The sequence below is a fragment of the Drosophila tropicalis genome, unplaced genomic scaffold (assembly GCF_018151085.1).
Source record: "Drosophila tropicalis isolate 14030-0801.00 unplaced genomic scaffold, ASM1815108v1 contig_859, whole genome shotgun sequence".
In the NCBI taxonomy this organism is placed as follows: domain Eukaryota; kingdom Metazoa; phylum Arthropoda; class Insecta; order Diptera; family Drosophilidae; genus Drosophila; species Drosophila tropicalis.
In genome coordinates this window covers 10,948,175-10,964,548 of record NW_027173353.1, presented here as the reverse complement: position 1 = coordinate 10,964,548, position 16,374 = coordinate 10,948,175, and the positions used below count along the sequence as shown (strand labels likewise).

The 16,374-nt window shown below is 38.0% G+C and overlaps 1 protein-coding gene across 1 annotated transcript; it reads left to right on the top strand.

Moving 5' to 3' along the window:
- Window positions 1-7,354: 7,354 nt before the first annotated feature.
- Window positions 7,355-13,584, top strand: thw (thawb). The gene is made up of 5 exons (XM_068297610.1): window positions 7,355-7,385; window positions 10,051-10,097; window positions 10,159-10,425; window positions 10,488-13,468; window positions 13,509-13,584. Exons 1-5 carry the CDS (start codon window positions 7,355-7,357, stop codon window positions 13,582-13,584), a joined length of 3,402 nt encoding a protein of 1,133 aa, XP_068153711.1.
- The last annotated feature ends 2,790 nt before the right edge of the window (window positions 13,585-16,374 follow it).

Below are 16,374 nucleotides of genomic sequence, written 5' to 3'. Positions count from 1 at the left end.
ATATGGCTATAACAATAAAAACAGCGAATCAACGATTATTAATAAACAAACCATCTGCTGAGACTATGGAAAACCCGCAGACAAGTCTAGGGGCTTAAACCCCTCAAATAATCTATATTCCTTTGGCTTATGGAAATGAGACCGGAATTAAAAGCGAATTTTTTAACAAGATCAAGGATAATATTTTATGAACATCATAAAAATTGTATAACAGAATCTAATTAGAAGTTGTTGGAAACAAAACGATATCGAGAAACAAGAGATGAATACTAACATTTCATGAATTTGAAGTTCGTATAGTTAGGAGAGTGCAGTAGCAAAGTGTAAATAATTGATATTTGATGTTTATTTTGTTTAGCCTATTTTCCAATTACTCAATCTTTAACCTACAAAGAAATATTGTTTTTTGAAAACTTAATTTTCCATGTAATTTCCGCTTAGTTTTTGTTATTTTCCGCTACTGACACACACAAATACACAACATAAAATACAAACACAGACAACGAACAATGTGAAACGAAATTGTAACAAAGCAAAAACAAAACAAAAAGAAGAAAAGATGAAAAATCAAGAGTGACTTTCATTTACGTGGGTAACAGCAGCAAAATCCAAACCAACAAGAAACAATTACTTCATACAATAAGCGACTAATTCGCAGCTTCATTTTGATACACAAACACACATACCTACATAGATACATACATTTAGATGTCTGTCTCTATGTGTGTAAGCCAAAAGTGCATAAAAAGATGACTGCAGGCAACGGGAGATACCGGGGAATAATCATAAAAAGGCCATCAAAAGATGAGGATGATGATGATGACGATGTTGAAGACGAGGATGAGGAAAAGTGCCGAAAGAAAAGCCACAAAAGAAACAAAATTTGGTTCATTGTTTGTTGCTTCTAATTATATTATTAATCAACAGTAGCCTGATTATTTAACCAGGTGACATAAATATGCCATAAGTGCGATAAGAAAATATGAAAGAAAAGTTGACCCAAACCGAGACTGAACAATAACAAAAGAAAGAATCAAAATGCAATGGCAAAATGCAACAATTTTCAGACAACTGAGGCAACTCCCAACCGGCAACTGGTAATAGAGTCAACAGCAATTAGTTGTTAATTGCCAGACGTCGGCTTGGTACTCTTTTTGTTGCTGTTGTAGTTGTTGTTGCTAGTTTGGCTTCTGCAATTGTCTGTCGGCCGCGTTAGAGCTTGGTAGAGCAGATTGCCTCATATCAATTGAAACTTGTCTGGATTTTCAACGTTGATATTGCGGCTTTTGTTTGTTATCTCAATAAACAATAAAATTTGCACTTCATAATGCAATAAAATATCATCGAATTCTGACATGTCAAATTGTTTAATGTTCAGTATTTAAGGAATGAATTCTACTAGTATTTCAGAGTAACTTTCAAGTACAATACAAAAACTCGCGATAATAAATCTTAATTAATTTATTTGAAATCTTTATTGAAATATTTCCCGCTTGGATGATATCAAGCGTTAAAAAACTTTAACACACGTAAATTTATGCTAATTTCTTAAATTAATTACCTAAAAGTCAAAACAGCAGTCGCCATTTGGCTAAACTACTCTATTCATACCTAGATATATATATATATTTGCACAAATATATATATCGAGCAGAGAGAGAGAGAGAAAATAACGAAACACACAAGTCCAAATTAAAATGTTAAGCATTTATAAACAAAAGCTCAACGCACAGCAATTTGCGTTTTAACATTTAAAATGAATTGTGCGAAAACTGCCATTAAAAATGCATCAACTCGAGCCAAAACTCTTTTTTTTCCCAGGCTTCGAATTTGTTTGTTTTGAAAGTCCAGTTCCATTGTGGAGTATATTTTGTTTATTTTACTCTACAGTCAAATATTTGGCAATGCACCTAACCAAATGTTCACTGTGTTTAATCTTCTCTGCCAGGAAACAAAAAACAACAAACAATTAAAAGCATATTTCATATTGGCACATACCCAGAGATAAGCATCATCTGTTGAGCTCAGCTCTTAATTGTGACTTTTGCGAGTATTTGCTCAAACTTTCCCAAATTACGAATAAATTGTTTAACTACAAAATGTTTGGGTATTTCTTTGGCATAATTTAATTATGGGTTTTTTAATGATCAAATGGGATTCAGGTAACACGAAAGTTAACCAATTGAAGGGGGAGAAGATTTAAACAAAAATCACTCTCGATAATAGACGATAATAGAAATAATATGGAAAATTGAAAACTTAACTTTAATAAGTTTGCTGGAAGTTGGAATTAAAGTATTTTTGTTGATTTTTTTTTTCGCCAAATTCATAATTAGAACATATAAATCAATTTACCCAAAGACAAAATACAAAAGATTTTATACTTATTCTTAGTTTCCTAGTATTTTTAATTAAAAATTTTAGCATCTTGCATCAAGTAGTTATCTAGCAGAAGACGGCGATGAAGAAGAAGAAGAAGAGGCTTATGAAAAGTTCATGTGAAGAACCTCCAACTAAAGTGTGAATATGCATTAGACAAGCCCAAAAACCACGTAAATTTTGCAATAACAAAACTTTTGTTTTTTTTTTTTTTTTTTTATCTTTCTTAAGTTTTGTTGTTGTTGTTGTTGTTGTTATTGTTGTTGGTGGAACTAGAAGACGGGGAGCAGCGGAGATTGGTGTCTGAAGATACAAGCAAAAGGCACCCAAAAGCCAGACATGATGGCAACTATGCGTTGACCTACGTGCTGAAGATGCAGACGGACAGACAGACAGACACTCAGACAGTTTTTATGGCAGTTATTGTTGTTGTTGTTGTTGCCGTTGCTGCCACTCGTAGTACAACTTTGAGGCAACTTCACAGTTTTTTTTTTTTTTTTTTCGGACATTAAGTACATGCATACGTAGCCCCAAGGGGGGCGGGTAACCAAAACTGATTGCATTTACATAGCCGCCAGAGTTCGACGTGCTAATAGATTTTGAGGTCAAATGCAATAGGCAAACGGTTTTTTTACACAGTTTTGGGTGTTTTAGTTTTTCTGATACAATTTTCGTTAAGAATTCTTGTGCATTTCCGTGGCAATGTTTTTGTTTGTTTCTCTACTCATTTGCAATTTGAATTGGAATTTTTTCGTTGGCTGTTAGGTTTTTGTTTTTGTATTATTTTGGCTTGGTTCTTTAACGCTTCGTGGTAGTCCCGCTGTCAACTGGGTTCACACTTGAATCCATGTCCAACCAAATGAAGATGGAGACCGCCCATTGAGTTATTTTGTCTGGCGATTTGTAAAAGAGCAAACTAAATATTTGGCGTTAAATGTGCAAGATGATTTTGAATTTTTTGTGTGTTTCGTTTTGTTTGCGGCTTTGCGCTTCAGGAATTCTTCATGCAAGAGCTGCCTCGAGGGGGCAGTTCCATTTTCATTTCCATTTTCATTTGTTAACCTCAACCCCTTCCAGCTACCTTATATGCTACTTAATTATAACTTGGATGGGCTTGTTATTTCAGCACTTTGTTTACCAAGCCAGATCACATAAAGGGCTTCAAACTACCATATAGTGCCTGGATAATTATAGTTTTGGTTTGGTCATAACCGAATGCTCCTCAGATGTTTTGGCACCTGTCATCTTTAGCCAGTTCTATTAGAGTTGAGTTAACGGGTATCCCATTTCTCTTATTAATATTTATTCGATTTCGAAAACAGAAATAATGATCCATAAAAAGATCAATGAGCATATAAAGAAACCTGATTTTTTTCTCATATGTATAATCAAAAGACTTAAACAACAAACTTGATTTAATTTGCTGCATTGGAATAAACAAAAGTTGAATGAAAGCATTATCTCATGAGTAAATATAAATTGCCAACTCATTTTTTATGGTTTTTGCAATCAAAATCTAGAAAAACAAATACAGACAATTATTTCTTTCATTATACTTATAAAGATGCTGATTCTCAAGTGTTTGAAATACTTTCTAGAATCGTTCTTTGTAAAGAATTTGATTTTAAATTTCAGCATCTATTAATGAAACGATTTTATAAACTTTATTAACTCATTAAGGTATCAATTAAAATTGGTTTCAAATTCAATTCATAGTCTTTGTAACTGTGTAAACTTTCGTTGAGCTTAACCTTTTGGCCTCTTATCTTCGATCGAAAATTGCCGGCATATCAAGTAAAATTTCTCTCCCACCATTAGGCAAATGGCCAAATATATATATACTTATATACAAAAACAATTTAACAAACAAAAACCGCACCTGCAAAAAAAAACTATCACCAAACCCAAATCAAGTTTCGTTATTTGAAGATGCGGCCACAGTTTTTTTTTTATGCAATTTTTCCTCTGGCAACTGTGGTGATTCCTGTTGCCAATGGACAAGCCAGAGCCAGCTCTGTGTGTGTTTTTGCCATTTCATAATCAAGCAGAGAAGTGCACAAATTTCACATGCATTTTCCATATAAAGGTGAAATTGTTGTGCTTCTTAAGCGGTAAAACTTAACCCAGAAGGCCACACAAAAAGGTTCAACACAAAGACCACGAGAGATAACAAAAGCCAGAAGAAGAGACTCAAGTTAAGTAAATAAATCAAATTTACAAATAACACGTATACGACATGTGGTTGGCATACGGTTTAACAGTGGTATTTTTTTTTTCTCCTATTTTGTGGGTAAGATAAAGCGGTTGCCTTAGTTTTTGTTTCAACACCAACTGAAGCATCCATCGAATGCTTCCTTCATGTAACCGGTAAAGGTTAAGCGGCAACTTGACAAAAAGGTTAAAACGATTTGAGCAGACAGACAGTCAGAGGCAGTCAAGATACATACATACCTCGAGTACGGCGATGAACCAGGCAATCTCTTCAAGCATCCAACCATCGAACTCAACTCTTGTCATCCTGTGCCCATCTTCAGTCCTCTTTCTCGCCCCCCCCTTTCTCTTCCCCATCTGTCTGCCTCCTAGTTGTCGGTATGTGTTAAAGGCGGAACCAAAAAGCGTTTGATGTAGACCCTCTCCAAGGAAAAACTGCAACCTCAGGTCCAACACGTTGACTTGGCGCTAGCTTATTATTATTTGTATTTTTATTGTTGTTGGCGGTTTTTTTTTTCTTGTTGCCAATTGTTTTTGCCACCTGCTGTTAGTGTCGAGCTGTTGCCATGGCCCGTGGCTTGCAGTTGACATTTTTTGTTGATTTTTTTTCACCGTTGCGCCTTTGATAATGATTCAGCAGCATAACTCTTGACTTCCTTATTTGTCATTGTTGAAGTTGATATTTTTCTTTTCGTTTTTGTGTCATCTTTCTTTTACGATTATAATGTTTGAATTTTCTAACTCAAATGATTAATATAATGTCATAGGCATGACCAGATATATATACAAATAATATTGATAATATTAATACACACATTTTCTAGGTAGGAAGCATTTGAATCGTTCAGACAATGCGGAAATTTTAATTATAATGTGTAAACGTTTAACAATTACTAAGCCTAGTAATGGATTAAGGGCATTCTCTGCATAGTTAGTCACTTTATTAATTAGAGTTTCTTACAAGACATGATACCAAATCAAATGTGAACAGAAATCCTTGGCCCACAGTTAAATATTTATTGCCAAATTCACTTTGTTGTGCAGTTTCCTTTATATTGAGTTTAGAAAGTACATAAATTGTATGGACTAATGCATTCGTTCTTAGTTGATCATGTTAAGAATCGTTATTTGTATTAAACACATTGATTATTTATTACTCTTCTCTTTTCATTGTCTTCGTTCGAAGATGCCATCGATTAAGTTTAGTGATCAATTTGCTTATTTGCAAATCGATTTGAATCGCCGCTACAAAAGAACCTTGACAATGACAAAAACTCAAATCGCAAATGGCAAATTGCAAAACGTGAATGAAAAAAGAAACTCAAAGAGCCAGTTAATAGCTCTTGAACTTTAATCCAATGTTTTGCCTAATAATGTTTATTAAAAATTTCCATTTATTCATGAAATTTTGTCTTTTGCTGTTCCATTACAACAGAGTAATTTTTTCCCCCCTTTTTTTCTGATGATGAAATTGAAATTTTGGGTGTGAGAATATTTTAGGCGAAAACTCAATTTAACCAAGGCAATCAACTAATTTAAATAATTCAACAAAACACAAACAACAAATTTCAAGCCATAGAGAAGAACAATGCATAAAAGGAGGCGAAGAAGAAGAAGAAGACGAAATAGCTGCTGTTGAGGCATTATTTGCCACCTCAACACCCCCCGATCCCGTCCGCTCCGGCATCACTTTATTTTAATTTATTTGGACATTAAATAACTTTAGAGTTTTTTTTTTTGTTCGATTTGCATTGTTATTGAAAATGCAAACAAAAGACAAAAATTACGAAACAACTAGAAAATAATTTCAATACCCCGCATCGACTTCATGAAAGTGTATATAGGAGCCATTAAGGATTTACAACCGATCCATTAGAATTAAACGATTTGCTCGAAGTCAAAGATTGTTCGACTTGGCCCTTTTTCTAAGTGTGGCATGTTGGCTGATGTTAAGAATTGCCGTTTACTGGGCCACTGGGTATAAATAGGCCGGTTGTCGGTTGGTGCCAACTTGATATTGTTTGTTTGTCGTTGGACGAAAGAGATAAATTGTCCAAACAATTATATGGAATTATGCAAAATACGCAGAAACTACGGGAACAACAACAACAGCAGCTGCAGTAAACGAACTGACGGAAACGAGGAATATGGCCAAAGTGAATGGAATGCCTGACTGACTGACTGACTGTGTTACTGAATGACTTACTGACTGACTGAAAGCAGCTGCTGCTGCTGCTGCTGCTTTGGTTCCTTTATCAACTTTTACCTCTGGTCTCTTCTTTCGTTTTTGGTCAATTGAATAATTTATTGCTCATACGCCCTGTGGGCACATCTACATATAATATACAAGTAAGAAGACTTGGCTTCCCCCATCTGAGCCATCTGTCGACGTCTTTTCAATTATGTAATTCAATGCGAAGTGCATTGACAACTTGGCGCTCTGCTGTCTTCAATTTATTATTGTTTCTTGTTTTTGTTTTTGTCTTTTCCTCGCTGTATAATTTCTATTACTTAATCTATGTTGAGACTTGCCCTGTACGTGTACTAGAGGTACCTGATGGTGGCTCTGGCTGTGCTGAGTTTTTGGCCATAATTATTGTGTGTTTCTTATTTGTGTGTGTGTGTGTGTGTGTGTTTTTTTTTTCTTGTTCGTTCGTTGTTCATTTTTGGCATCCCACGAGTTTGTGCAATAAATATTCATAATTTTGTTAATCTAAGCAACAACTTTTTCTTTTGTTTACTTTAAGGCAATTTGGGTAACAAAATGCGATGGACACAATTCAGTTTGCTGTGTGGTAAGTTTCAAATTAAATATTTAATTTAGCTAAGTAATTAAAGGAAACTGCCCAAAAAATTGAGAAATATATAATCTAACCGGGGAAGAAACGATTCCCTTTTTTGCTTTTGTTCAACATTTCTTTTTGAGAACTTTTCTATGTAATGTCTATGGAAAACTTTACAGACTGTTGAGTTGACTGAACCATCTTGAGACGAAATTGCTTTTCCTTTGTATGCTTAATGAGCCGCCAATGAAATTTCGCGCAATTAAAGTGATTCTTGTTTAGTTTCTTTGTTTGCTTAGAACCATCAGCACCGTCATTATCTCTTTCGATTCTTGTTCTTTTTACTATTGCTGTGGATTCATTACTTGTGTGGACCTTGACTTTTTCCCCCAACCCTTTCCCCCTCCAGCCCATTTGAAGTGCAAGACGTTGCCAAATTACTTGCCATTGGCAACTCATTGGCAGAGACTTAACTGACAAGTTAACTGACCTCCGGACGGGCCCCAAAACCAAAAACCACTTGCAATAATTAAATTTTAAAACCATAAAGACAATTAAAATGTACAAAGAGCAAGAAAGAAAACTAAGCTCTTGCTGATGAACCACAACTTAAACAGGGGACATTAGATGAAGATGACACCATAGCCACATCCACATCGGCAGACACACTAACATCTATATGAGTATATTCAGAGGAGGTTATTCAATAAACAAATAACCACAAAAAATGCCACTCAAGGTCCACTTGCTGCAGCAGCATAATCACCGTGATTAAATGAATCACCATGGATAACCAGAAATCAAATGAGAAATAAAAAAATTAAATTAAATTAAAAAATCTCAAACGTTATGTAGGACTATGAACACGTTGATACCTTTTACTTTGCTTGGTATGACAAAAACCGTAAAGACAATGAGGTGAATGATTTACCAGACAAAGATGTTACGGCTGTCTTTGTGTCACTTATAACCAATATATGCGGATTCATGTTGGCGTATATAAAATGGTAGCCACCTTTCGTTTACAGGGTACATACAATTCACATGAAGATTCACGCACACATACACAGACACGCACAGGGTGTTGGTGCTTTGTGAAATTAAACAATTGACTATAATTTATAACCGCTGATTGGCAACAGCTTAAAGAAAAGCCATAAGCTGCAATACCAATTTGCCGTTAGGCTCGACCAGACCAGAAACCCACAGATCGTGACCAGATCAACGGGTGGGCTAGGAGCTGGGTGCTGGGACAGGGGCAAGTTAAGTCTGCCAACTTAATTTGTGGCAGCCGCATAATTAGGCTTACAGTTGGGTCAAAAGAAATTTCATTTTTCTGTTGATTTAATTTGATTAATTGAAGTTAACCAATTGACGGCCAATTGCGGTCTCCCATCCAGCCATCCTCCATTAGGCCATAGCCAAAGATTACCCATACAAAAACAAACCCGAAACTTTTGGCCTCACTTTTCTTTCTCGCTTTGTCGCACGCCAAAACTACTCACGCAACCGGCAAAAAGACAAAAACGCAAGAAGAAGAAAAACAAAGGCACATTAACGCCATCTTAAAGCCATTGCGCCCACGCCAATCTGATCCGGCTATCCATACGCATGCGGCGAATGCGTCAACTTGACGCCGTTGGGTTGTCAAGGGGGCGAGCGACTGTGACCCGTTAGATGAGATGGATTATGGGAAAATATCAAATGAAATCTATTATGAATCGGACAAGGTCAAGGGCGAATGAATTTCGTAAATCGTAAATAAATTTATCTATGAGAAATTGTAGCGAATTATTTGAATATTATAAAATAAAGCCAAAAAAAAAGTCTATAGGTTTTGTGAACTTTTTCAAGACTTTCTACAATTTAAACAAGAAGATCCTCAAATGACTCAAATGATTCTTTTACAGTAGCTAAAATGTAAGCCAAATAATTAGCAGTGAAACAAGTTACCTTAGTATTATTATTTAAGTCGAAGCAGAGTGGATGCTTAATAGCCCTGGGTTCATCTGTGTGGGTTCGTTTATGAGGGAGTGAAGAGAGCAAATCTCATCAGTTAGTGATTCATTTACTTACTAGTTCAGTTTTAGCAAATTGTTTTAAAACACTATATTAACTGAAGTCACAGGGTTTTTTTGAGTATTCTCCAAACATGCTCTTATTATTTCTGATTAATTGATTCGTCAGCTTAATCTATAGTGACAAATGCTTTAATCGTTCAAACTGTCAACTACATCTTTTCACAAGTGTATAAGAACCGATCAGGGATCTCACAAAGCAATATAGACAGTGAATTAGTGAGTCTGTGAATTAACTGATCAAGTGAGTCAATGTGTCAACTGATCAAGTGGAGAACTAAATGAACCTTTGGACTCGCTAAGAAGTAAGCCCATCACTAACATCTATGGAAGTTAGTCTTTCAGTTTTTAAGCCGTTTCATTCATAGTTCGAGTTTAGTTGTAATAAGTCAGGTTCTACCCCTACATCCTTTAACATGTAGATGGGAGAAATAGTTATACAACATTTACGTATGTGAATGTGGGTGGGAACAATTTTAAAGAATAATTCAATTCTACAGCACGTTAAGACACAGGATTATAGTAATTGAATGTAATAGGTTACTGACTTCATGGATATAAACATTTCTCACTTATAATTTGTGTTTTAATTTTTCTAGCGATAATCGTACTGGCATTTCTAGGCTATACAAATGCAGAGGGCAAAGTAAGTACTCAATTTAGTTTTTCTTTAATAAATATACTGAAAAAGGATTCGTTTTCTTTAGTATCGCACTCCAGCACGAATATTGGCCAAGCAAACGGGGGCCACACAATTCGAGGAGGAGCGCTACGAGACGCATACGAACTGTAACGAGCACAAACATCATCTGAAGAAACGGGCCTCTGATGAGGATGTGGACTACGAAGTGTATCAAGGTGTTGTGGGACGACCTGGCATAGATTTTCCCATCTATCCGCGCATACCCAAAACATCATTCAGTTGTCGCTCATACGGCAATGGTTATTTTGCTGACATGGAAACAGATTGTCAGGTGACAGATGCACAAGAAGCAAATGAAAATTCCCTCAAATAACTTTACAATTTTTGTTTCAGGTCTTCCACATCTGTGAAGAGGGGCGCAAGATTTCGTTCCTTTGTCCAAATGGTACCATTTTCCAACAAAGCGAACTCACTTGCGATTGGTGGTTCAAAGTGAACTGTCTGGGTTCATCTGGTTACTATGCCGAAAGTGCTGAGATCCTCAATAAGCAACGAGTCCACCGAGTGCGTCCTTCGGTGCCAGTGCAAGGCTTTAATATAGTGGGTGGAGGATTGAATATCAAACCGAAAGTTGCAGGTCAAGGAAGATCCGGCGCGCCGGGTGGTTCTGGGTCACGTGGCAAATCTGATAGACGAATTGATTCCACTGAAGATGTGGTTCCCTCATCGGTAGAGACTGTGGACTTTGATGATGTCTCGGGTGAGAAGCAACGCAAAGTTTTGCCAGTTATCGATAACAATAGCAACGATCAGGAGACTCAAATAACGGCAGAGAGTTCCTCATTTGTCAGTGGTTCGGGCAAGAGGCGACATGGCGGTGCTAGCGGTGGGTCTGGACATAATGCCAACAGTCACGATGAGGGATCTGGTTCGGTGGTGAAGCCTCTGCGTAGCAGAAATTCCCAAGAGCGTATTGGCTTGCCACGAGTTGAGTCCACAGAGCGAGCCCGAAATGGTCAAAGAGGTCAGCAACGTTATAAGGAACTGCCAAATGAAGAGTCTAGTAAGGAGAAGGAGAGGGAGAAGGAAAAAGAGAAAGACAAATTAGAGTTCTTTGAGGCGCATTCTTCCACACGCAGCACTCAACACACCACACCCCGTCGCCTGGAGCCAAGCAAATCCACTCCCTTCTACACGCCCACAGTGCCCAGCGTCAGCAAATCCAAAGCCACCGAGGGGAAACTAAATTATATAAAGGGGGGACAAGCAACCACACCTAATCCCAATCGTTTTGGTGCCTCCGGCTCCAGTTTTCTACTGGAATCTTTGCCGAAGGTGAAGCCCACTGCTTCTGCCAGCTTGGATTTGGATAATACATCATTCAAGCCCGTGGTTATTGGTATGCGTCATCACTACGATGTGGCCAGCTCCGGCGAGTTTCGTAAGCCCACAGAGAGTCGGGAATACTTACCCACCACAGCCGCTCCGGCAACAAGCAGTGGACCCACATATCTGCCCAAGAGCGGCAACGCACCACGCGGAAATCCCGGAGCAGCCGCTGGAGGAGATGTTTTACTGTTTGCCCCTAATCCTGTAAAGGAAGAATCGGTTTACCGCAATGTTCAGGATATGCTTAAGACTATGAATCTACTCAAAGATCAATTCGAAGATGTGGAGCTTAATGGGCAGGCGGCACAGCCAGCCAGGGCGGGCTTGGAAATTCCTCCCTCTTCTGGCCCAGATGCTCTGGTCTCGTTGGCCAAGTATTTTGCCCAGGAGCATAACGACACCGGCAATGCCCTGAAAAATGCGGAAAAGTCTGAAAAGAATGGCCTGAAAACGAAACTCTCGGTGAAACCTCCCACAGTCGCTGCACTTCCTCCCCTGCCCACCGCCAAGCCGTCAGATACCACAGCCATATTAACCACCTCGGAGCAGCCCCCAGCCATCAGTGAGAATGCCGACGACATTAAGCACAGCCTGTTAAGACCTCAAACTGTGCAGAAATATAGTAATCTTTTCGGTCTGAAATCACCGCAGGGCAGAGATCAGGGCAAAGCAGACATCAGTGAAGGATTGCTCTCCAATCAGACACAAAAAGCTGACGGCGCTGGTAACTACCAGCAGTTCCCACAAATTGGCAGCACTGGCTCCACCATAGCATCACTGGCCGAGCAGCCCGAATCACGTAAAATAGCCCAGATCTTCTCGAATGCACTAACCAGTTATCTGGATAATCCCAGCAACTTCCGGGCTGAGCTGGCAGCTCAGGCACGACCAACAGAGCCACCACAAATCACTCCCAATTTCGAAGTGGTGACCACAACAGATTCGTCGCTCTTCAGTGCTGGCACGGCCAAATATTATTTGCCAACCAAATCCCTGCCAGAGTCGACGACTCCATCCAGCATAGCAAAGGAGATAAATCACACATTTGACTCAACCACCACAGCGGAGCCAGACTTTATCACTAGCACCACCGCGAGCAGTGGCAACGATATAACTACAAACCGAGGAAACGAATTGGAGTTGGAACTCTCGGCTGAGTTGTCGCCACCCAGTCCAGATTCGGGTGAGGGCGATGAGTTCCTGCAGCAACAGCAGACGCAATCGTTTATCAAATCACGCAACGATCTGCTGAAGGATGCCAAGCCACAGAAACTGATAACCACCCATAAGCCCACTGAGAATCCTTGGTCCTTGAAATCACAAACTGATTTCTTGGATCCGCTGACTATCAATGATGGTCTAATGAAGGAACAAAGGTTGACGACCTCAACGACAAGCACGCCATTTACATATCAGTCTAGACACAGCCAGGGGCCAAGCACCACAGCTTCCACGCCCTCCAGATACGAGTGGGAGGATATTTTCCGTAGCTATGATATACCCAGAGATGCCTTACCGTCGAGCAGTGGCCTGCAGAGGATAGCCAATAAGCTCTTTGGCGGCTTAAACGAACAGGAGGCACTGCATCTGCGAAATGTGATGGCCAAGGCAGAGCACGATCGTCAGGTATTGAGTCTGCTGCTTCTGCTCATTCAAACCTGTGACGATCACAACGGACAGGCCCTGGAGAGATCAAGGAAACATCTGCTAAATGCTCTGATTGACATCGATAGCAAAGTGCCGAAATCTTCAAGACAAAGATTAGCAACAACGACTACACGTATCCCGGTAACAACATACCGAAGGGGTGGTGATTCCTTTACCACAAGCACTCCCGGCTATATAACCACCACAGAGTTGCCTCTCGTTGGCTCGACCACCATCAGTCCGTCGGGTAGTTTTGAGGAGACAACTAAATTTGAAATTCATGTCCAGGATATCGATGATGACTCCTCCCTCACAACAACTTCCACAGTGGCTTCCCCATCTCGCTCAGGGGGGAGGCTCCAATTCCCTCTCCGCAACCAATTCGGATCGTCGCGCCTTGGAGCTGCTCAAGTCATTATATTCGCTGGCGTCGAAATTCAGCACTAGGCGATAGATAATCCAAATGGGTTCCTAACGGTTCATAACAAAACACAAAGTGCGTAACTTTAAGCTGCAAGGACACGAAGGACACACTCCACGATTTGATAGTGTCACAAAGGCAGCATTCAAGCCTAACTTTTAGTCAACTCTCTTCTCCATCTTCTTCTCCTGCTTCCTGTCTTCCCGTTTGCAGTTGTGTACTTTAATCTAGGTAGATTAAATATCCTTTGACACTTGTACTTCTTGCCGTTTTGCCCTTTTGTTGTAATTGTAATATCTTTTAGCCAATGCAATTTGTTTTGCCACTATTTTAGCTTGTAAATATGTCAAACGAAAAGGAATACTCGATCCCTGCCCCAAAATGAACAAAAATCCAATCCCCTTCACCCCTCCAAGTTACAGTATTGGCTTGGTTGATCTATTATACATACGTATTATATAATCGAGATTGTTTTCAAATTAGTTTCATATTGTTAGTCTTAATACTTTCAGTATCCGACAATTATCATATGGGAGTCCTATATCTCTCTTACTTTGCCACTGAAAAACTACTTTTTACTCTTTTTTTGTAAATATTTATTTAAATTTAAATAAATTACATGAATAAAACATAATTAAATAATAATCTACCTCGAACAGCTGTTTTCCTATTAGAAGCTGCGATTAATTAGACAGTTTTTTGCTATTACATAACATCCATAGCAACTTTACTTTACTTTAACTTTACAGGCTATCCAGATGATCTTGAAATGGCAGTAAAAACTTCAATAGCAAAACGGAGCTTCTGATTTGTTGAAAAGTAGCTCTTTGAACATTTAAAAAGGAAACCTAGACTTTACCCACATAGTTCAACTTAATTGCAGTTTAGTTATCTAAATGCTCTGTTTCATAAATTTCGATAAGTTTTGATGTATTTGGAATTCGGCTTTACTCTGCCTAAACCCGGCTTTAAGGATCAGTCTTTTCTGTGAGTGGTAAAATATTTAAAGTAAAGGATGGAACATTTTCGGGGCGAACGAATTGTCGTTTGGGATAGTTGGAAATACATTTTTTAATTCTTTGTAGAAAGTTAAAAAAAAAGACTGTAAACTTCAAAATAGGCGAAAAAAGGTTTAAGTGAGATGGTTAAAAAGGTTACAAATATTTTGTCAACTGAATAAAATAAAAAAAGTACAACTTTAGTTTTAGGTAGTTGGTTTTTCACTTTTTCACTATCAAGTGCTTAACTACTCACTATCTTCATCGCACTAAAATACACCGGGCCCTTTGTCGAGTTATACAAATATGAAGTTCTACGTCCAAAGACTTCCTCAGAGGCTAAAAATAACTTTTCATTGGTCAAATTTCCAAGTTTTTACATAGCAGTCAATTTCGAAATGCTTTCTTAAGGAGATTAATTCTATTCTAAGTTCTAGGTTCAATTTGATCTTGAATTGGTCGTTAAAGTGTCAGCAAATTTGAATTTGTCGTCGTAAAATCGAACACAGATCTTTCAAGAAATCTTGAACTCATCGATTGTCTGATCTTCGAATCAATCAATGTTAAATACCTTTAAGTAAATGAGCAAATGTTGTTACATCGAGGAGTCCATGTTGTGTGGATCAACATTGAAGGTCCAAAGATTATAGAATGCAAAATGTAAGTAATATCGGAAATTTGAGAACCATTCGAAAATGTATTTTAAGCTAAATCTGCTTAACTGGGGTTTAAGGCGTGGTAAAAGACTCTTGAATCAGGTAAGACCGAGTTAGTGTTAAAGAGGTCCTACTAAGGGATAAGGGAATGGGGTTCATATATGACTAAGTTGGTAAGTGATCTGATTTATTTGTCATTAAATTGTAAATCATAAAATATCTTTTATATTTCATTCTTTTATTAGTTTAAGTGAGTATTTATAATTTTTAGTGGCCCAGGATGCCATTTTTCGAACAATTCATTTTTAGTTTTTATTTGAAAACTACATTTGAGAAATTTGACTTGTCACATAAATATATTTTTAAAACACAAGTCAGAAATTTTGGTTTATAGTCTTGAAAAAAGTCTGAGAAAAATATTATTCTAAAGCGAAGCCATAAATTAAAATTATAATAGAAGTGTTTTTTTTTTTTATTCTTGTGAATTTCATAAACATAAATGGTTGAAGAAATTAACATTTTATTCAAAGTGAATGTGTGATCCGACTGAGACTATTGAGAACCAAGTTTGTCTATCATAAAATCCTTGACACTAAAATGAGTTGTCAAGCTGGATAGCTTCAATCTATAAATCTTTCCAAAACGCCCCATTTGAAGAAGGCCAAAACAAAGAAGAGCCAAATGGCCATAAAATGCACATGTAATCAGGGGAAATTTAAATATTTTTGTCATTTTGCAACCGATAGACAAGAGTTAGAACGTCGTGCTCAAGGGCAAATTACAAAAACAAAATCAGATTGCACTTGAATTGGCCAATAATATTTAATTAAATTACATTCTAGCCATATTGTTTAGGGTGATCCGACGATAGGTTCTCGGCTCTCTCGGTGATATATGCAATTCTGACAATGGGATAATCCAGTGTCATAAATCAGCAAGACAAAACTAACTGACGAAGCCGAAGCTTGTGTTTTCAGTCTGGGACTGGGTCTGGCTCTGGGTCTCTGGTCTCAGCCTCTGGTCCGAACCAGCTGACACATAAATATCGTAAAGATGCAACTGCGCTTTTAGCATCGGCTTGCAATTTTGGTATAAATTTCTATAGCTCATTGAAGTCAGTTTGCAGTTGGTTTCGAATTGTTGACCAGTGGAAATAGTGAAAAGGATTC

Excerpts from the sequence above, each read along its gene's own strand:
- thw (XM_068297610.1), top strand. The coding sequence starts at position 7,355 with ATGCGATGGACACAATTCAGTTTGCTGTGTG. Across the intron at positions 7,386-10,050 it reads ACAATTCAGTTTGCTGTGTG|CGATAATCGTACTGGCATTT; the intron begins GTAAGTTTCAAA and ends TAATTTTTCTAG. Across the intron at positions 10,098-10,158 it reads ATACAAATGCAGAGGGCAAA|TATCGCACTCCAGCACGAAT; the intron begins GTAAGTACTCAA and ends CGTTTTCTTTAG.